Source organism: Parasteatoda tepidariorum, chromosome 2 (assembly GCF_043381705.1).
Source record: "Parasteatoda tepidariorum isolate YZ-2023 chromosome 2, CAS_Ptep_4.0, whole genome shotgun sequence".
Lineage (NCBI taxonomy): Eukaryota > Metazoa > Arthropoda > Arachnida > Araneae > Theridiidae > Parasteatoda > Parasteatoda tepidariorum.
Genome location: NC_092205.1, coordinates 92,621,063 through 92,644,073, shown reverse-complemented (window position 1 = coordinate 92,644,073; position 23,011 = coordinate 92,621,063). Strand labels below are relative to the sequence as shown.

Genomic DNA, 23,011 nt, shown 5'->3' with positions numbered 1-23,011 from the left:
ATTGTGCATACTTCTACTTCGTACTAAGTATTCTTTCGAAAGAACCACTAAAGGTATTAATGAAAAGCGTGTAACGACTTTTATCTATTAACCATGGCGTATCTGCATAAAATTCAAACATCTTATGAAAAGTAAAAATGTATTAAATTATATTTAATCAAAATTTACTAATATGCAAAATTTGTTATCGATTTAAGATGCATATAAAAAGAAAAAAAAAGGTGCGGAAGTTTTTCCCTCCAAACCACCTAGAGGAAGGACTCGATCCAGTCGTTGATTGGCTTATAAGCAGATACATAAACAATTCCCTTCGGTAACAGGTATCAGAAGAGGTTTTAGTTCCTCTCTGAAAAACACGTTAGGATCAATCATGATCCTCACCGCGCTTGCAATTTGCTCTCTCGCATCCCTATGGGCACCCTCTGCGGGATATATTACCTATATTGAAGTTCGACTTCCTTTACCGGTAAGTAAAAATTCTATGGGTACTTTATTATTTATTTACTTATTTTTGGAGGAGTAAACTATCCGTAATTGCTACTGTTTATTAATATATTTTCATACACTTCAAATACTACGGAATCTCCGTAGTTTTAAAAAATGTTTTCTTTAAATAAGGTAATGTATCGATATTTTAATACATTAGAATTAAGAGAATTCTATTTATCGTATAATCTAAACAGACATATTGAATATCATGTAAAAAATTGGTTATACTGAAACATATAATTGTTATCATCATGAAAGGTGTTATGCGAAATGTAATTGCTTTAAAATTTTCGGTTTTAATTCGCTACCACTGCTAAACACATTTCACACGAGACTCTCGTAAGTGAATATATAATTTTATATCTGTTAATAAAATGGTGAAGGTCACGGAAAGCTTTCTTCTTTTTGAAATTACCTTTAAAATTAGATGTTTTTTTTTCTACCAGGACATTATTGACTAGCTTAACTTTTTGAATTTTATAAAATATTACTTTTTTCTTACACTGTTTTGTTTGATTATTAAAAAAGTTTACATTTTCTTTAAAAAACATTTCTATTCTAAACAGTTGTCAATAAATGCTGATTCTTCGAAAGAATAAAATAAATAAAAAGAACGAAGAAGAATAATCGTTTTAAGTGTTTCTCGAAGAATCTTTTATTTAATCACTCTGGTCCTATTTATTAATGGTAAGCTAGTTTGTAAGTATAATAAATTAGAGGGAAAAAAACATTCCAAATCGTTTTCATTTTTAAGAGGATGTTATAATTACTGTAAATATAGTTTTAATTGTTCATATCTCTCAAAACATTTTCATGATTTATTAAACCTTACTTTTCTGCTTTATAAACTTATTGCGCGCCATTTTTTCCCCCATAAATAATTCGAAGTAATCTATAATAATTGCTCACTATGACTCACTTGATTTTAAAACGAGACTTGTGTTGCTTTTAAAACCTAAAGATAAAAAAAAATGGTAACCGGTAAATTATAATAATTTCAAATTGTCCCATTCATTATTTATTTCATGCATGTCATTTATACTTTCAAAGTTGTTCAGAATCCTGTTCTTCTAATCGGGCACTTGGGGCCGCTTGCGGCGCTATCGTAAAAGTCTTCGGCCGCATAAGTTTCAGTTTGTTCTTTTTCTGCCTAAAAAACTGGTAGAGCAATTATTTTAATATTAACTTTTATCTTGGAGGGAAAAGCAAGCATGTCCACTGAGGTTTACTGTATTATAAACCACCTAATTCATATCTGGAATCGTCATGGATTTTAAATTTTTAAATCTTAAATGGTAGATAATGTAACTTAGTATTTATATAATCAAAATTTAATGCACTACCACTATTTTTATAATAAAACTTTTTACAGTATTAAAATTTAAAATAATAATGCTATCTCTTAAAAGAGATGCTGTCATTTAAATATAGAGTATTTTTTTTAAATTCTCTTCTTTTAGCTAATCAATGAATTAATAACATTTATCATCAAAATGTTAAATAATCAAAATAAAGTCAATTTAAGCTGACATTTTTTATACGACATATTTGAACTGGGAGAAAATTATTTTTTATTTCCGAAACAAAAGGTTTTTTATAAAAATAAATCTCCTATCGCCTACTTTTTGTTAATATTAGCATTGCTATTTGAAAAATCAACTTGCTGCATAGATGCCAATTAGAACAGTCATGGAAAAAAGAAATTCTTAATGTTCGTAACATTTGTATATTAATGTCTAAATCTTGGATATTAGCGTAAAACATTAAAGTGCTTTACCTACATTGACAAATCAATAATTCAAACGTATATACATAACATTTATTATTTCGACAGTTATGCTTTAAAATATTGGCGAACTAGTTTAATTTTAAGAAAAATTTTAGTACCTTAAGTTTTATGAAACTACAACTTTTTAAAATCTTTCTCGGTGATTGTCCAATGTACAAATTGGCTGCTATGCTACTGTGATTTTCCCAGTGAATATGCAAGCATACTTTTTTTTTATTATTTGACAATGTCTACTTGCTTCTCTTTGTAAGCAATATTTTTCTAGTGGTAGCAAAATTTGTGTTTTAATGAATTAATTTTCGTTCAGTAAATTTTATTTAAAAATTTTTGACCCATCTCTACGATAAAATAACTCAAAAGTTCATATTAAATGCCACTTCATGCAGTCCCGCAGTGGACTGATCTTAGAGACATGGTTCCCAGTAGAGCACTGAAGTCAAGCATCACTGGCTGCGGTCAGTAAGCGGGTGGGTGACAACTTTGAACAGACTGCGTAGGGACCGAGGGCGCGTGGTATCGGTCCTCGTTAAACTGTTCTACTGTAAAGTGCTCGACTTCGAGAGCAGGTTATCGGGTTACCAAAGCAGGGGAGCTGTCCTCTGCATATACACTTCTCTGCTCTTATGAAAATAGCACTAAAGTTTAAAAAATATATAGCTTAACGTATCGCATCATAAACTAAAACGTATTATCGTCTTCTACCTACCACTCCCTATGTATCAGAGAAGTGGAGATGCTTAGTGTTCATTCCTGGTTAGGAAGTTTATTATTGCAGAAAAATTCTGGCTTGTAGAGAGACACGTGATTCCAAACTTGAAATCAATGGCGAGAAAATATCTAAGATAAGTTCAAAAATCTCATGCGACAGGGAAAGAAACTGTTCCTGAGTTTAGTAATGTTTCCCATTAGTCTCAATTGACCCTATATAATCTATAGAACTGCGATGACCCAGGTGATGAAGCACTCGCCTCCCTATGAGGTGACCTAGGTTCGAACCCCAGCGCTGCTGGTCAATATGAACTCTATTCCCAGCTCGAGCCGTCCAAAGTGCTGACATGAATGCTCAGTGGTAGACGGATCATGGGTTAGAATCCCCTTGCCGCCAGGCTAACCGGGAGAGGTTTTCGTGACTTTCCTAGCAAATGCGGGTTGAGCTAACAAACCAGTATTTTGTTAGCGTCAGCGTTGACGTCCCGCTGACGCCCAGATAACGCGCTTGTCCTAAGAAACCAGACCTTTAGTTACATCAAAAAGTCTTCCACAAAGGCTAGTTTGTCCCAATGCTTGATCCAGTAGTTCTCTTGTCTCCTGGATTAAAATTACAAGGCTACGGAGTGGAACAATGATTGTCTTAATTTCAGAATTGAGTTGACTGTTCTCGCTGGTTAAAAAAATATATAATCTTAAACAAAGCGATGACTCTGTTAACCTACCGATATAACATACGTGTGTTGAGGGTTAAAAAGCAAAAGAATTAAAATTATTTTAATAAGTGACAGACTTGTTAATCATAATATGAAGTGAATATAAAAACTTATTATGATGAAATGGTGATAGAAAATAAACTACGATTAAAATTAATAGGAATTTTTTATGATAGAAGAAGTGAAAATTAATTATAATATCAATTTACAGGAAGCTCATTATAATACGAATTTACAGGAAATTACTAATTTTATGAAGTGATAGGAAATTAATTATAATTTTAATTTACAGGAAGTTCATTTATAATAGGAATTCACAGGAAATAAATTATTTTACAGAGTGATAGGAAATTAATTAATTTAGTGCTAGTTGGAAAAAGTCAGCCTAATTTGAGTCTCATTATTTTTACTGACAAAAAAATTCCGGAAAATTAATTTTTTTCTTCCTCCAAATAATATAACATAGGTTTTTTTTCACTTAGTAAATTATAATTTCCTCTGTCAGGACACATTTGTTTTGGTCTTTTTTTTTTCTCCAAATGATATAACATAGATTTTCCCCCCATTTTTTTTCACAATTATAATTTCCTCTGTCAGGACATTTCCAAAATTCTCACACCGAACTTTATTTTCACACATTCTTTTCTGGCCGACAAGTTATGCACAGCTAATCATGCATAACTTGTTAAAAATTTGGCGAAAAGACCGGGTCGCCCTTTCGCCAGGGCACTAAAAAGAAAAGAAAAACCATGAATACATACAATGAAAATAGAGGAAGAAGCATGTATATATTGTTGGAAATGGATTCTGCCTTTCAAAATGAAGAGGTCAGCAACATGATTAATTCTGGAATAGATTTAGAGACATACAGGAAGAAGGGGGTCATCATCTCAATTCCCATCCAATACAGTAAACAATAAAAAATAAATTTAATCTAATGCAGTAAGCAATAAAGAAAAAGTATCGAGAGGCGTAGATGAAAAGATATTTATCTTATAATAATTATTTTATGATTGACTAAAGTTCTAAAAAGAAGTTGAATATTAAATAGGTCGATGGAAAATTAATTTAAAAAAAAACAGTTTAGAATCGAAATTACCTACTTATGTATTAGTTAATATCCAGACCCCGTCGTCTGAGCTAAATTTAAACTTGTTTCAAATATCAGGTCATTAACTGTTAACTGCTTAGCGTCTCGTGCGAGAATCTTTCAATTGAGACAATGTAATGTAACATTGTATTTTCAATATAAAGGCGACGCAATGAAACGATTTAAAAGATCTATTTCGGTCGTATTGAAGTTTAGAAACTAAGAAAAAAATTGTTGAGGATTACAAATGTAATTTTGTTCACAATTTAGAAAATTATATTAGATCCAGGTTAGTTGCCTACACGTGGAACATGCAAAATTTGGTGGATAGTATTTCAATTTGCAAAGTGCGTTAACGTTAGTAGCTGGAAAAGTTGGGATTATTTTTAATGAGGATGCATTAAAGAAAGAAGAAAATATACTAAAAATAATATCCAAAACTCAAATCGTATTTGTAAAACAAACTATGAAGTTCTTCTTTGTTCTCAACAAAGAAAAAAATAAAATAATAATAGTTATCAAAGAAAATATAATCATCATGAAACTTGAGTTATTTAAATAATTTTTGTTTCGTATTTATTATCTGTGGGTCCTAGATTTCCAACGCGGGTGCTGTACTCTTTTTAGAATGGCGCTAAGAAAATTATGGGTATTTGAGAGGTTCTAGGGATTATAGGGATTTCTAGAGGGGCGTTAACAAACTATCGATGAAATAGGAATTGAGCGCACATTAAAACTCATCGACATAGAAGAACTATTTATGTCACCATATAATATAAGTTATTAAAAGCAGTTATGTATTAAAATTGTTGACCTTAAAAAGCAACTCTAGTTAACCATGACATAAATATTTTGTAACACCCACTTCACAACTTTAATGTTCAACGGAGCCATGAATTTTACAATTTTTTGCCCATGTTGCTTTTTTTAATTTCGCCGAAAGGGCTGGTACATTTGTTAACTTAATTAATTCTTATAAAGTCTAAGAAATTTTTTTTTCTTTCATAACTTTGAAATTTTTTAAATTTTTGTTAATTTTTCCTCTACTTTAAACTCGCTTCAAGAAGATGTCTTTGAAATATAGTAGGTACCTTTAAGTCAATTGATGTGTTTTCTTTGTTTGATAATTCAAAGAGTTAATTTAAGAGTGTTAATTTTTGTATTATTTAAAAAACGTTTTTAACTAAACATTTTAGTTTAAATGTTATTTGAAACTACAATTTGTTAATTGAAATAAAAAATCGAAANGCGGGTGCTGTACTCTTTTTAGAATGGCGCTAAGAAAATTATGGGTATTTGAGAGGTTCTAGGGATTATAGGGATTTCTAGAGGGGCGTTAACAAACTATCGATGAAATAGGAATTGAGCGCACATTAAAACTCATCGACATAGAAGAACTATTTATGTCACCATATAATATAAGTTATTAAAAGCAGTTATGTATTAAAATTGTTGACCTTAAAAAGCAACTCTAGTTAACCATGACATAAATATTTTGTAACACCCACTTCACAACTTTAATGTTCAACGGAGCCATGAATTTTACAATTTTTTGCCCATGTTGCTTTTTTTAATTTCGTCGAAAGGGCTGGTACATTTGTTAACTTAATTAATTCTTATAAAGTCTAAGAAAATTTTTTTTCTTTCATAACTTTGAAATTTTTTAAATTTTTGTTCATTTTTCCTCTACTTTAACCTCGTTTCAAGAAGATGTTTTTGAAATATAGTAGGTACCTTTGAGTCAATTGATGTGTTTTCTTTGTTTGATAATTCAAAGAGTTAATTTAAGCGTGTTAATTTTTGTATTATTTAAAAAACCTTTTTAATTAAACATTTTAGTTTAAATGTTATTTGAAACTACAATTTGTTAATTGAAATAAAAAATCGAAAATTCTTCTAATTTAGATTGATTCTTTTTAGATCCAACAATGTGCAAACGAAAAATTTTAAAATCCTCTATTTTATTGGAAGCTTTGGACTGAACATTAGTTTAAATATTATTTGATACGACAATTTGTTAATTGAAATAAAAATCTAGAATTCTTCTAATTTAGATTAATTCTTTTTTAATCCAATAATATGTAAAAGAAAATTTTAAAATCCTCTAGGAAGCTTAGGATCGAACATTAGTTTAAATATTATTTGATACAACAATTTGTTAATTGAAATAAAAGTCTAGAATTCTTCGAATTTATTGAAACCTGTCTTTAGTAGCATTGTGTGTTTCAGCCATTTTTTTTATTAAAGAAAATATAGTTTTATCCTACTCTATATCGATTGTAATAAAAAAATTTGAGAAAAAAATCCTTTAGTTTATTGAAAGTAGTAGATTAGTATAATTTTTTCAACCTTTACATTCAAATATAATTTCATTCATCATTGTGTTAATTGAAATAAAAAAATCTAGAAATCCTCAAATGTCTCTAATGAAAATTGAGAAGTAGTAGCTTTGTTTCTGACTTAATATTTAAAAGTACACTTTAATTAAACAATGTATAATAGCAATAAAAGAAAATTGTTTGTCCCTGAAAAATTATAGTAATTTTAATTAACAATAATTATGAAATATATATTTAAACTAGATGTCACTTAACATACTAACTGTAATAAAATTATTTATTTCTCGAAAAGTGTTAGATGTGTCATGTCTTATTCTGGAAAGAAAACCTGATAATAATATAATAATCAGCTATTTAAGCTGATTATTATATTGTCAAGCTACTTAGCAGCTGTCTGTTTTTAAAAAAAGTATAATTTTTATTTTACTTCAGGAAATAAAAATATTTCTTTTAATAAAATAAGTCTTTAGAGGAGAATTATCTAGGTTAAGTAAACTGTTTTATGTTAATTATTCAACTGAGTTAATTTCGGAAATTATAGTTTCAACTCTCGCATAAAGCAATAATCACCATGCTACGATGATAGATTTCAAACAAATAAAAGTAGACAATTTTATCATCTTAGTTTTACTTTTATAAATTTTGATGCAACATATTCAATAACTAAAAATAGAATAATCATTCACATTCACATTAGAATAATCATTCACATAATTCGTTTGACCTACGTTTAAAACCTTTTAAAGTAATAGTTTCAAACGATAAAGTTTTAATTTTTTTGTATTATCCGTATCCAAGGGAAAAATAAACTGTAAACTTAAAAGGAGAAAAAAAAATAGAATCTTGTCTGGCAAGAAAAGTACATTGACTTGTCGCCAAGCCGGCCAAGTCAGTTTGTAGAGCAGTTTTTTAGATTGAAAAAAAAATAATCACCTGACCTTCGGATAAATACAAGTCTGCAAAAGAAAACACTCTCGTCTTCTATATTAGCTACATTCCTTATTTTTACTTCTTTTTCATCGCGATGAAAATGTGAAAATAAGCATTTTTTGGAAGAAAAAAATTCTCCTTTCCCCGGGGTGACCCTGGGTGTTAACTTAGTGATTATAATCGGAATCCTTGTTTCTTGCAGTAAAGGACCCCATTTGGGGCTCTGAAAATCCAAGATTCAGGTAAACAATTTTTTACGGGGCATATTAAAATAAGTGAATGCATCTTCGAAACTGCTCAATAGCTTTTGTTCGAGCCTTATTTCATATTTCGTTTGGAAAAAACAATATAATAATAAATAGTACCCCAACAGTTATCGGTCGATTTCTGCAGAATTTTCAGATTTTATTTGCTTAATTAATTAATTATCGTGGTAAACAAAATCATTGTGAATCAAGTTTATTAAATAAAAAAAATAGTTGAACATAAAATATTTATAACATTCTCAAGAATATTCAAGAAAAATCTCCTGTTTTGTGGGAGAATTTGCCATGTATGTAAAAACATAGTTGTCAACTAGTACGGTCTTTGAGAAATATTTTTATTGGTGTTGGCAATATTTAAATTTATATGTAAAAATTTTCTTCCTAAAAGTTAGATCATAAATTGTTTTACCTGTGACAAATCAATAATTCAAACCTATGTTCAGAAGGAACATAGGTGAGACAATTGTGCTTCTATGAGTAGAGAAAGTTCGAATTTAAAAAAAAGCTCGATTTAAAAAAAAAATTCTTAATACCTCAAGTATTATTATACTGCCTCTACTGGCACATGGTAAAAACTTAACAATCGAAACATACAAGTTGACTGTGATTCGTTCAGTGACTTAATGTAAACTAAATTCTAATTCACCGAAAGCTAACTGGCTAAGCCATCGGTTCTCAAATTGTGTTTCGCTGAATCCTGAAGTTCCGTGGAAGGGTCTCGGGGGGTTGTCTCAGTTTGAATGTTTCCAATCAGTAACGATTCTTCAAAACTTGAAATTATATTTAGACAAAATATAATTTCAAATAAATTATAATTCCAAGTAGTTTCAATTAAAACAATAAACCGTAATTTTTTTGATGGTTTAGTCATTTTTATGACGGTATTTAAATAAAATGCCATTAAAAAAAGAAATCGAAAAATTTATAAAAATTGCATCTGTATTTCTCGTCGAATTTTTCAATTAAAAGCAATGGGGTTAGAAACATATATTTTTATTTATGTATTGCTTCTATAAAAAATATTTTTATGTATATATGCAATGTTAAAAAAAATTATATATTAAATATAATCCATAAATAGAGCTTATATCTAACACGCAATCATTTAAAATCTTTCGCACAAAGAAAGTAATAATATTGATCTAATATTCTCAGAAAATGAGACGATGTTTCCTTGGGAAATTTGTCAGTCCCACGTTACTAAGATCTATTAATATTTAAATATTAATAGGTAGATAGATATGTAGATATAGTTAGATAGATAGATTGATGTGTAGATATAGNTATGTAGATATAGTTAGATAGATATGTAGATATAGTTAGATAGATAGATTGATGTGTAGATATAGTTAGATAGATAGATTGATGTGTAGATATAGTTAGATAGATTGATGTGTAGATATAGTTAGATAGATTGATATATTGAATAAACAAAACATCATTTCATCAAATCTGTTCTCGGTGTAAAAAAAATCTCTGTGTAACATCTTCATCTATGTATTTCAGGGTGAAAGATCTCCACCTGGATCCCCATGGCCTTTCCCAAAATCATGGGAATGGTCTACAGAGTTACGAACCATAGATCCTGAAAAGTTCTACATCAGTTCTACAGCCTCCGACTGTGACGTCATCGATGACAGTCTCCAACGCTATAAGAAGATGATCATGAGCATGAAAGGCAAGAAGCACTCTAGTCACAATGAGCTCGATGGACTCCACGTGAAAGTACAAAGCGATTATGACTGTGGATATCCTAAACACGAAGATGATGAATCTTGTAAGAATTCTATTTCTTTTAAGTTTATTATTATTAATTTTATGAATTTTCTATTAATTTTAGGAATCTTTTTATTAATTTTAGGAATTTTTTATTAATTTTAGGAATTTTTTTATTAATTTTCGGAATTTTTTTATTAATTTTCGGAATTTTTTTAATTAATTTTAGGAATTTTTTATAAATTTTAGGAATTTTTTTATTAATTTCCGGATTTCTTTTATTAATTTTAGGAATTTTTCATTAATTTTAGGAATTTTTTATTAATTTTTTTAAGTCTATAAATTAATCAGGAAGCTCGATAGATGAGAATAATTATGAACAGGAGTTAATATTTTTATTTTTTATAACCGTCCTTGAACAGCAAGCTCAATTTTTCGGGTTAACGACTACTAAGGTTCAACTCCGTAGCCTTCTAATTTTGAACCCAATCCAGAAGACAAGGGAACTCCTGGATAAATTATTTGGAGAATTTTGCTTTCATGGAAGACTTTTGTATGAACCTAGCCAGCATTTGCATTACATGATGAGGAAAATCACGAAAACCTCCCAGAGTTAGCCTGACGGCAGGGAGACTCTAACCCATGATCCATCTACCCCTGAGGATGTTTTACGTCAGCACGGTGGTCGGTGCAATCCTGATGCGGAATTCGTATCGACCAGCCATCTCTGGGATTTGAATCCGTCAGTTCACTTCATTCGAAGGCGAACGCTCTGTCCCCTGAGCCTCAGGAGTTCATTTGTTGAAATGATCTGCAACTTCAAGTTTTCGCTGATTCTTGAATTTAGGATGTAATGGTGCCAAAGTCAGCAGTGGCTAAACTACGCCAAATACTTACATTATAATCATAAACGTATCCATTGCTGTTAATACCAGAGCTCTCAGCTTTATATTCTGTAAAGAGAGATTTTGTCCAAACGCCGTGGTTTCCTGCAGTTCAAATTACGAAATAAATGAGGTCTCTAACACACTATGAATGTGTTAAGACACAGACATAAATAAAGTTGTATACTTTATGTTTGCATGGTTTATTTATTTATTTACTTGTCTTTTTATTACAGATTCTATTTCTATTCCTGCCAGTGGTTCAGCAGAAATCACGACTAAAACTATATGGGGTGCTTTGAGAGGTTTGGAAACATTCAGTCAGTTGATTTATCAAGATGAAAATGGCCATGTGCGTACACATTTCATTCTGTTAATTCTTTAGCCTTTTTCTTTCCTATAGTACATTTCGTCATAAATTAAAAAATATATTTATTTTTTCAATTCTTAAGCTTTTTTTTGTTTTTATAGTATAATTCGTTATAACTTAAGATACACATTTCAATTTTTCATCCTTAAGTCTTTTTTTTTCCCCTTACAATATGTTCCATGATACAATAAAAACTCATTGCATTCTTTTAATTCTCGAACTTTTTTCGTTTGTATAGTATAATTCAATATAAATTTAGAATCACGTTTTATTCTTTTGATTTTTAAAACTTTTATATTCCGTGATACATTAAAAAAAATTTTATTCTTTCAATTCTCAAACTTTTCTCGTTCGTATAGTATATTCAGTTTTAAATTAGGAAACGAATTTTATTATTTTAATTTTTATGCACTTTCTGTTTGTATAATATATTCCGTTATAAATTAAAAAGTGATATTTTATTATCAAACTTGTCATCTCGTTGCCAAATTTATGTGAAGAAAAAAAGGCGTTGAACGTTTGTGTTTAAATTAAGTAAATATTTTTTCCTACTAACGAAAATTTTACTTTGAAAAAAAAAAGGATAGTAACAGGATGTCAGATTTAGGTATAGATTTGTATTTACGAATATCTTATTTTTTCTAGATAAAATGTAATTTGAAAATGATTATGCCACCTCTTATTACCTTTTCAAGGAAAAGTAAAATTGTGGTAAAACAATCATCAGACAGGATGGTCACAACCGGAAAAAATGTAAAAAGTGGTAACGAATCATTCATGAGAATTGCAAAGGTTTCAATTTCACTTTAATTTTAATATTTACATTGGGCAGTTTTCTTATAATGTTTATATTTAGTTAATTTATTGGTATTTACAAACGATCATGTGGTTCCTCACTTCTTTGTTCTACAATCTATTTTTTTTCATTTTACAATACTTTTCGTTTTACAATTCCTATGACAATACTTTTTTTCCAAGCAGTGGAAGCGTTGGGTTTTTTCTTTTTTTACTTCTAACGCATAGATTACAAATAATAATTTATACGTAGAGAATAATTGCTCATTTTTTTCACTTTTCAGAACCTCATTAATGCAACAAGCATTGAAGATGAGCCAAGATTTAAATACCGAGGTATGCTATTGGACACAGCCAGACATTATCTACCAATCAAAACTCTCAAGAAGAATTTGGTAAGCCATGTTTTACATTTCGATAAAAGCTTACTTTTCAGAGAGAAGAAAAACATTAATGAAAACTTAGAAGTAAATAAAATTATTATAGCACCAAGAAGTTAAGATTTGTATATTATTTTGCAAATTATCATGCCAAAACTAGAGAGAAAAGAGCTCGTGGCCAGATTAGCAGTAAAGAAAAATATCTTGACAGTCATCAATTTAACATCAATGAATCAAACATTAACATCAATCAATTTAATTGTGAGACTCTCTTAAACCTGTTAAATAAGAGCTTTACCTTATAATGTGTTGATAAACTTGTAATTATAAAGATTTCCCGTTTTAGCTATGGCTGTTATTTTAGAAAACCATCAGGGTTTCATCTTTTATATATGTTGAATTGCGTAATGAGTGTTATATTTTATTCACATAATATTCTGTATTATTCAATTTATGTTAAACGTTTTCATTTGTTCTAAAACCTAATTGAGATAGGAGAAACTTCGCCATCTACTTTTTAAAGAATATAAAATCATCATTTTTTCACTAAGCGAAATTTTCATAAAGTTAAAATGTACTAAACAAACAATAAATTTGCATTTTATTTTTTAGGAGTCTTTGTGATAATTATACATTAACATGTAGTTTATCTTCTTTTCAGGATGCTATGTCTTACAATAAGCTCAACACATTCCATTGGCACATTATCGATGACCAATCATTCCCTTTCGAAAGCAAAATTTTTCCCAATCTCACAAAGTTGGTAAGTTAAATAATCTATAGTGTGATTTTTTTCCCTATAATATAATTTCCTTATAATTAGTCTTTATTTATCATACACCACATTTGATATTTAAAAAACAGTGAACTTGACTGTTGAGACTGTTTAAGAAAACCTTAAATATAAATTTCAATAACCTTAAATATAAATTTCAAACCTTAATAAAATTTAAACCTTAAATATACATTTCAATAATAACAACGTTTAAAAATCACAAACAGTGAAAATAATTTTTAAAAACCCATACGCGTTTCGATGGCACATAGGTAGGTATTCATCTGTATGATAAATTACAGGGATGGTAAAATAGAGATGATTGAAATCCACAAAGTTTACGTCATACATGAGAGGTAAATATACAATTAAAAAATACGATTATTAAATTGACAGTAAGAGTTAACAAATTAAAAGAAAATAACGATTTACAGTTATTTGAAAAATGCAGAGTAGCAGCAAGATCGGCAATAATTTTTGTTTTGCATGATGTGGAAACTCTCCCAGAGATCCAGGTCAGCGCATGAAATGCATTTATGAATAGATCTGTTCCGTAACACGGAGTTTTTGGAGCTACTAATTTCTTCAGCTTTTGAGAAGTTCATCATTTAACAGTAAACGGTTGTTAATACAGTACAGAACCCATTATCCGGAAATCAAAAAACCGGAAAACCAAAAAACCGGAACGAAATTCGATAAATTTTCCCGCAATTTGAAAAAAAAAAAATTTTTTTTCCTCTTAAGGTTTTAGGATTTTTTTTTCTTTTTTGAAAGATTTTTACCTTATCATCATTTTGGAAATAATAATTAGTGTAATACTTCATCATTTTTTCTTCTTTTTAAGATTATTTCCAAATATTTATTTTTTTAGTTGGGTTTAACAATAAAAAACCGGCTTTTGTAGCGATTCAGAAAACCGGAAAAATCAGTTATCCGGAATAGCGAGGGTCCCGCTCGTTCCGGATAATCGGTTCCCTACTGTAGTTTAATTTTTGATTAATCCCCATGGCATTCAACGTGTTAATGTAATTTTATGTGTGTAAGTTTCTTTTTTGTTTGTGTTTTAGATATTAAGAAACAATACCTATCTACATTTATTTTTATCCTGTTGGGTAGTTGGATTAAAAATAATCAAATTAAACTTTTTAAAAAAAATTAAAAATCTACGTTTTTGAAGTGGTCTAAAAAGCAGACAATAATTCTGGTTTTACCAAATTCAAAAGATGAAAGGGGAATTTTTGTTGGGGTAGAAAATTTATTTCGAATACTTGCAAACATTAGTTAAGACATGTTATAAAGTGGTGTAAGATATCTCAATATTGTACAACGAATAAAAGACTAGTTCTAAGATGTTCTTTTGTTTTTCTTTCATAGGGTGCTTATAGTCCTAAACACGTTTATACCCATGAAAATATTCGGGAATTGATTCAGTATTCCCGAAATCGTGGAATTCGAGTTATTCCGGAATTCGACACTCCAGGACACACTCAGGCATTGGGAAGAGCATTTCCAGGTATGAGCTATAAACATATCAATCAACTTTTTTAAAAATACTATTTTCCTTACTAAAATACTCATATTGGTTTCTTTAATTTATCTTTCTAAACTGTTTTGACAATGCAGGGAGTCTAGAAATTAGAAAAAAAAATTATTTATTCGATGAAAAAAAGAGTAAATGTTGCCGTTCGAAAAATTCGAAATTCTGTTTCATTATTGTAATACGAGAATAAGATAGTCGTCTTTAGCATTAGAACGCATCTTATTCGTTCCATTAAACTTTACACAAACTTTTATTTCATGCACGCTATTTCTAGTTATATGTTGGAAAAGTTAATGTAGTACAGTATGTGTAGAAAGTGAAAGCCACACTTTCAAAAAATATGTACATCGATTTACCGTAAAGTCACTTTTTATGTCACTGCGATATTTGAAGTCGGTTGTCTATATATATATATATATAATAAATAAATACAAGAAAACACTAAGAAAGTTAAGAAAAACAATAAGTTTCATTTGTTTTCTTATTTTGTAATCTGGCAATCTTTCTGCGAAAACATTTTTAAATACTTCTTGAAAAATATCCGTCCATGTAAGTTGTTCTGATTTTGCTACTCGCTTTATAGTCCCCCCTTTTTAATGTTTTTTCTTTTTATTTTATTTTATTATCTGTTTTTACATGTTATTTTTACTTATTTTTNTACTTATTTTTGAAGTGAACTGAAATAAGAGTTCTGACGTCATATTCTTAGAATTGTATAAATACCAGCACGCGCATGACAGCCTGTCAGTATTTCTCTCATCACCTGCTGTGATGATGCTTCTTGTAAATCAAACCAACTTGTATATAAATGTAAATATGTTCAATAAAATATTAGTATCTCGAAGGAGCTATCTTCGCTTACTTCAATTATATGTGACGGAAAATCTTGCAAAGTAAATCCATAAAATGTTTCAGGGAAAGAGGGAAATCTTAGTAATTGTAATTGGTTTATCAAATAGGTCGAGCGATTCCCACAGTGAGCAAAGGGAAAAATATCCTGCTTTAATTAATGCATAGTTGAGCCAAAAATAGTTTTAAGGACAGGATATGAATTTAAAAGTGTGAGAAAGAATAATAACGGAAAAGAAATAGCAGGAAAAGATTAATTAAAGCTTTCTGTGTTACATATATATATATAAATCGAACTTAGAACTTATTTTTATTTTTCAGACATTCTTACTCCCTGTTACGGAGATGGTCCAGATGAGCCCTATACTCCCTATTATCCAGAGCATGCTGCAGCAGAGATCCTAAATCCAATGCTTGATAAGACCTATGATGTATTCAAGACATTGGTTCAAGAAGTGAAAAGCGTATTCCGTGATGAATACATCCACCTTGGAATGGACGAAGTATATTATGCTTGTTGGTAAGCCTCTTAATCAATTCAGCTCTTATCTTTAGAAAATTGATATAAAGTATGCTGTTTAGAAAGAAATATTCTTGTTTATCTTCAATAACCCCTACATTCAGCTCTAAGCTTTAGAAAATTGATATAAAGCATGTTGATTTGAAATTTTTTAATTATTTAAATTTATTCTATACATTTTACTTAAATTTCAATTCTTAAAATTTTATTTAAGTTTTGATCATTTCTTCTCTGAGCGAAATTTCTTTTATATTTTGACTTTTCGTTCCCGTAATTAAATTTTTCAGCTTTCGAAATCAAAAACGAACGAAATTATATACAAATCATTCCATGCATTAATACGTACAAACCTAAATTTTAAAAAAAATCTGTAACAAACACATATTTGAGCAGGTATTAACGTGTGATTGAGATGTATTCACAAATCTAAGAACTGGTGTTATATCTCATGTTCTTATTCTTTTAGGAAATCTAATCCAGAAATTACTGAGTTCATGAAGAAGCACAACTATACGGATTATAATCAAGTTGAACAACATTACGTCAAGAAAACACTCAAAAACGTCAAAGATACAGGGTACAAATACATGATCTGGCAAGATCCTATTGATAATGATGTACAAGTGAGTAGTTAATATTTATGCTGTGTTTTAGTAGTTTTTTCCCCAATAGCAATAAAATAATATTAAAGTCTTGGTTACTTACCTTGATTTTCATTGTATTTTAAATGCATTGTGTAAGAAACTGGCCGCTAGATGGCGCAGAAATTTTTTTTTTTTTTTAAAGTTTTCTTTTCTTCCTGAAGAGACGAGAAGTTGAGAGTGGTAAAAAAAATATGATGGTGGTTTTTTGAAATGTTGCATCTGAGTCACAATGACTCAGGAGATAGAGCGTTCGCCTTCCAGTGATGTGAACCGGATTTGAATCTCGGCGATGGCTGGTCGATACTATTCCTCATCCGGCTTGCACCGATCACAGTGCTGACGTGAAATATCCTCATTGGTCGACGGATAATGGGTTAGACTCCCTTTGCCGTCAGACTAACCGCGAAAGTTCTCGCCGTCTTCCTCTCCATATAAAGCAAATGCGGGTTAGTTCCATCAAATAGTCCTCCACGAAGTCAAATTTCTCCCAATACTTGATCCAGGAGTTCCCTTGTCTTCTGGATTGGGTTCAAAATTATAAGGCTACGGAGTTGAATATTAGAAGTCGTAACCCCAAATATTGGCTGTTATAAAATTGGCGATTCAATGACGGTTATAAAATTATAAAATAAAATGTTGCGTCTCTGCTAATATTGTTATGTGTCTACATTGTGCATCTGTAGCTTTGTGAATAAATAATTTTTAGATGCAAGCTAATCGTCTTTGTGACAAAAATTTATGCTTCCTTACAATTGTAATAAAAATAACAGCGTTTGAAAACGTTTTCTATGGAACTCAATTTTCTAAAGTTGTTTGTTAAATTTCATGTGTGTTTTCCGTTTGCAGGCTGAACCAGATTCCATTGTCGAAGTTTGGAAAGATACTTATCTTGATTACAGTATGGACAGATGGGAAAACTACATAGTTCCCGTCGCTAAAAAAGGTTACCAGATCATTTTGTCTGCTTGCTGGTATTTAAATTACATTTCTTACGGCCAAGATTGGAAGCGATATTACGAATGCGATCCTCAAAACTTCAATGGTAAGATGTTCCCAATTGTAATAATATTATGTACTAAATATCATATAATATTATAATAATATTATGTACTTGATAGATAATAATTTGACTTCAGCAAATTTTGAAAAAAAATGATCTAATCTCTTTAATGTTCTTCGCATGGCTTATATGCAATCGATTTCACAAAAGTTTAAGAAGGAAATAATTTGGATATTATAACAAATTATAGCTTGAAAAAATTTTAACAGAATGTACAATTCTTTTAATGTAGCAACAATGTTAACTTTGCTTCTGTATGTGCAGAGAGTTTAAATTTTAATGGCATTCGTACAGTTATTTATGTAGATTACCATTTTTGATGATCATAAAACACAACCCTTATTTAACGTAACGCTTGCATTTTGTACCATTTGTGCAATAAACGAAATAAAAAAGACAGGAAGACCACTGACAGTTCAGATATAAAACGCATTTTTATTACCGAGCATGTAAATTGTCTTAATTTCCAGTTTTAGTGGGCTAGTTAACTATGGCATATCCCCAAAATGCTGAGAGCGCTCATGTGAGACAGTTTGGGTCAAATTGGCTAGCCAGATCACGTGATTCATCGCAGTGGTACCATTTTATGAAGTCTTAGGATTCTGCTAACAAGGTTTAATTAAGCTTTTTTGTTCTTTTTTTAGTTACTCTAAAACAATTTTCTTTATCGTACATTTTTTTCCTGCTCTTTTTTTTATTCTTTTCTTCCTCCTTATATTCTGCATAGACTTTATAAGGTGAAGGTAGAGCACGATCATATCCCAATTTGCCATGCCCGCTCTAGCCCGAGAGCAGTGATTATAGAAACGAAGCAGAATCCTGCTACTCCTGGACAAAATCCGTATTGTTTGTTAGGGTTTGAATCCTTAGCAAACTTATAACAAGCTGAGCTAAAAATATTTTTTATATCGGTAATGACCAATAAACAAGCATCTCCAAGTCAAGTTTTTTGATGGCACCATCAAAATATTTTGATGGTTTATGTTAGTTTCAGTGAGATTCATGATGGTCACCATCATCCAACATTTTTCATTTTACGTTCATGGTTTCTGATATGCCAACAAACTTCCATCATTCCATGATGGAAAATACTACTTTAATACTATGACGGTTAACTATCAAGAGAAGTTTGATACTCCTGGACCAACAGTCCATGACGATCCGTGATGGTTCGAATTATACATTTCAATGATAGTTTAATTAGAATTCTTGTCGGTTCTCAGGAATGTGCCAATTTGGTTTCTTTATGTTGAATCGCCATACATTCATTCATACATCATCATAGATACCGTCCGAATTCCTACATTGGGGTGATGGTGGTTCATGATCGTTCCAACATTTGATTTCTAAGAAACTACTATGATGGAAATTTCTGATGGTTCATCACGAACAAACCATCAAAGCAAGTTGTTATCCTTATGTTGGACCATCATAAATCAGTCCAAATTCCTACATTGAGGTAATGGTTTCTTATGTTGGTTACCATCAAAAATATAATTTTTCATGATGAAACATGTGTAAAATATGCTTGACCTACTAGTTGCAGCCCATCAATCACCTCCTACATGCGTATCGGAACTTCGGAGACCATTGCTTTCTGAGTGAAATAATCTTCCGTAAGATCGGCACGATAATTTGATGCTTTGCATTCACCATATAAATGAGACATATAACGTATTAAACTATGATACCAACCATGTAATATAAAATTTTTATATATGAGATATTTTTTATTACTGCTCCAAGCAGAAGAAAATTGTAGCTTTTATAAATGGTATCATACTTACATCATCTTTTTTGTTCTTTATTTTTTGTTTAAGAGATGGACTTTATGTGTTACGCTTGTTTACCTTTATTTACCGGAAGCTCGGATTATGCTTAATTTATGAACGTGAGATTAATTTATGAACTGGACCCATGTCCAAGAGGTCGTGGGTTCGATCCCGGCCGGCTGAAGACTCCCCGTGTTGTAAATAGTGACTGATGCACGTTAAATCTGTCGAGTCGCAAAGTCCTCCATGTTTCCATAACAAATTATAGCTCTGGGGGTACTGATCCAGGAGTTTCCTTGTCTTTTGGATTGGTTCAAAATTACAAGGCTACGTAGTTTAACATTAGTAGTCGTAAACCCAAAGAAAAACTGGGTCGGCTGTTCAACGACGGTTATAAAATAAATTTTTTTAAAAAAAACTTAACATTTGAAAAGTTTTGTGAAAAAAAACTCTGATTAACATTCATAAAATGTGCGAAATTTTGGGTTCAAAATACGACCGGTTATGTGTGCAGATATGATTATAATTCAATAATTTTTTTTAAGTAATAGGAAAACTGAAACATTTTCTGGTAGCGATTATTGATTAATCCTCTATTTTACTACCACTTGAAAAATACTTCTTCAAAAAGCTAAAAATTTGTTGCCATGATATTTGTAGATCTTATTATGAAACGATATTGAACCACACAGCAAAGTCTTGAAATATTTTACCGATATAATATCGAGCTCTCATCAATATCCAGCTGCATATTTTATTTCATTGAGATAATTTTAATCAGATTTAATTGTGGTACTCCCATTCGAAACAAAATATTTTTACACAGATTTTTTTTAATTTTACTTTATTTATTTGCTTACTTATTTGCGCTTATGTTCTTACGAACAATTTTTTTGGTCATCCAACAGGTACAGAAGCTGAAAAAGATTTGGTGATTGGTGGTGAAGCATGCATGTGGGGAGAATATGTGGACGGTACAAACATTCTGTCTAGACTGTGGCCAAGAGCATCAGCTGTTGCGGAAAGATTGTGGAGTCAATCTTACGTTACAGATCCTGATAGTGCTGCATTCAGACTGGACGAACATCGCTGCAGAATGTTAAGGTATGTAAACAAATAATTGACTGGAATTGTAAAACAGTACAATGATGGTATTAAATGGAAGTAGTTTTCAAGTAAGAAAATTTTTGAAAAAGTCGAATTTTCAATATTTAATTTTTCAAGATCTATTTATCGGAGTTTGGGATTTTGTCCTTTTAAATTTTCAATTCTCAGTGGCGTGAATAAATTCTCCGATGGGATGGTCAGGACTGAAAACGGAACCCCCAATATTTGAGCCGCGATGGCTCAGGGGATAGAGCGTTCACTTTCCAATGAGGTGAACCGGGGTTCGATCCCGGCAATGGCTGGTCGATACGAATTCCGCATCCTGCTTGCACCGACCACGGTGCTGACGTGAAATATCCTCAGTGGTAGAGGGATCATGGGTTAGAGACCCCTTGCCGTCAGGCTAACCGTGGGAGGTTCCCATGGTCTTCCTCTCCATGTAACGCCAATGCGGGTTAGTTCTATAAAAAAATCCAACATTAAGGCAAATTTCTCCCAATACTTGATCCAGGAGTTCCCTTGTCCTCCGGATTGGGTTCAAAATTACAAGGCTACTGGACGTAAACCAAAAAATTGGGTCGGCTGTTCAATGACGGTTATAAAAAAAAAACAATTTTTAGTCTCCAAACGTGATTGGTACTCATTTTGTCAACCCACTGAAGGGATGAAAGTCTGAGCCATCTTTGCCCGGTCCGAGGATAGAACCTCAGACCTGTGACACGGAAGCGAGAAGTTCTATACCACTCTGTCAAAAAATTACTTCGTTTAAAATCATCTACAGTTTGTGTATTATACCATTCAAAAAAAAAATGTCGATTATTTTTAAATTTAAAAAAAAGCATTAAATTAACCTAAAATTACTTTGCACCAATGAATTTTAAAATAAAATAGTTTTATAATTGTGTGCTAAAAACATTTTTATTCACTTAAAAAATGGTATAGAGAAATTACGCAACTCCGGATTATATATAACGTTTTTAAACTTGCACTAGTTTGATAAAAAAAATAGACTACTAATGACATTTAAAAATAAAATCTGTAGCTTTGGGAGCGAAACTAATTTAAGCTTTAAAATGTCCATACCTGAATTAAGCAATATCAAGCATTTACATAAATCCAACAAAAACTGTTGTCCCAAGTGTAGTTATTTGACCCCAAACCAACATATCGATGAATTTTAATGTGCGATAAATTATAATTTCATCTATAGATTGTTAACGACCCTCTAGAAATCCCTAGTACCTTTTGAACACCCATAATTTGCACCCTGCTCGAACCAACCATAGTGCTGACGTAAAATATCCTCAGTGGTAGACGGATCATGGGTTAGAGTCCCCTTGCCGTCAGGCTAACCGTGGGAGATTCCCATGGTCTTCCTTTTCATGTAACAAAAATGCTGGTTAGTTCTATCAAAAAATCCAACATTAAGGCAAATTTCTCCCAATACTTGATCCAGGAGTTCTCTTGTCTTCTGGATTGGGCTCAAAATTACAAGGCTACGGAGTTGAACAATAGTAGTCGTAAAACCATAATTGGGTCGGGTGTTCAGTAATAAAATACAATAAACTGTCCAAACGAAAATGATTTTGTTACTACTATTTCACCTTTAAAGGGCATTCAAACTATAAACAAGTAAATGATATTCTGTGTGTACAGATTTAGAAACAATTATGCTAGTTTTTCCATCTTAGTTAAATTTTGTTTTTTACTTTACAGACGTGGCATTCCTGCTCAACCTGTTCTAAATGGCTTCTGCGGAGATTATGAGTGGGATATGGAAGAATAGCTTTCGTAATTCATGAGTCACCTAGTTCACAAGGTAAGATATTATGTGTCCTCTTAGAGATATACAAATTAGTGCATACATAACATAACTTATGTGTGTATACATGAGTATATATAACTATATATCGCTAAACTAAACTCTCTTTCTCACTCTTTAAAATTCTCATCCTGTCTTTTAATCTATTTTTGTCTTCAAGTTATGCATTAATTAATGTTTTTGATTTTTGCCCTTTTAAGGAATCGTGAAAAAGATTTTTCCCTCGACCTGTTTAATAGACCAATTATAATTATTTTAGATTTTCTTTATTCCCTAAAATGAAGCATTTTACGGACTTATTCTGCAAGATTTTCCCTAACTTTTATTGAGGAGCACTTCGATTTTCTGCCATTTGGATATTCGTTCTCTAATTATGATGGTTAAGTAAAATTAGTTTGCTCTATTTAAATCCTGTGTCTGTTTGCCCTTCTGATTCATGATGGTCACCAT

At 30.8% G+C, this 23,011-nt stretch overlaps 1 protein-coding gene across 1 annotated transcript in view; it reads left to right on the top strand.

Moving 5' to 3' along the window:
• The first annotated feature begins 231 nt into the window (after positions 1 to 231).
• LOC107442242 (beta-hexosaminidase subunit beta) overlaps positions 232 to 23,011 on the top strand; it is a 23,642-nt gene continuing 862 nt past the window's right edge. The window contains exons 1-11 of the mRNA XM_043051493.2: positions 232 to 466; positions 9,834 to 10,104; positions 11,164 to 11,279; positions 12,377 to 12,487; positions 13,134 to 13,235; positions 14,622 to 14,760; positions 15,958 to 16,156; positions 16,623 to 16,779; positions 17,647 to 17,842; positions 20,541 to 20,736; positions 22,456 to 22,558. Of these exons, the coding sequence (XP_042907427.1) occupies positions 371 to 466; positions 9,834 to 10,104; positions 11,164 to 11,279; positions 12,377 to 12,487; positions 13,134 to 13,235; positions 14,622 to 14,760; positions 15,958 to 16,156; positions 16,623 to 16,779; positions 17,647 to 17,842; positions 20,541 to 20,736; positions 22,456 to 22,525 (1,653 nt within the window). The 5' untranslated portion in view covers positions 232 to 370 and the 3' untranslated portion in view covers positions 22,526 to 22,558. The remainder of the gene's footprint in view (positions 467 to 9,833; positions 10,105 to 11,163; positions 11,280 to 12,376; positions 12,488 to 13,133; positions 13,236 to 14,621; positions 14,761 to 15,957; positions 16,157 to 16,622; positions 16,780 to 17,646; positions 17,843 to 20,540; positions 20,737 to 22,455; positions 22,559 to 23,011) is intronic.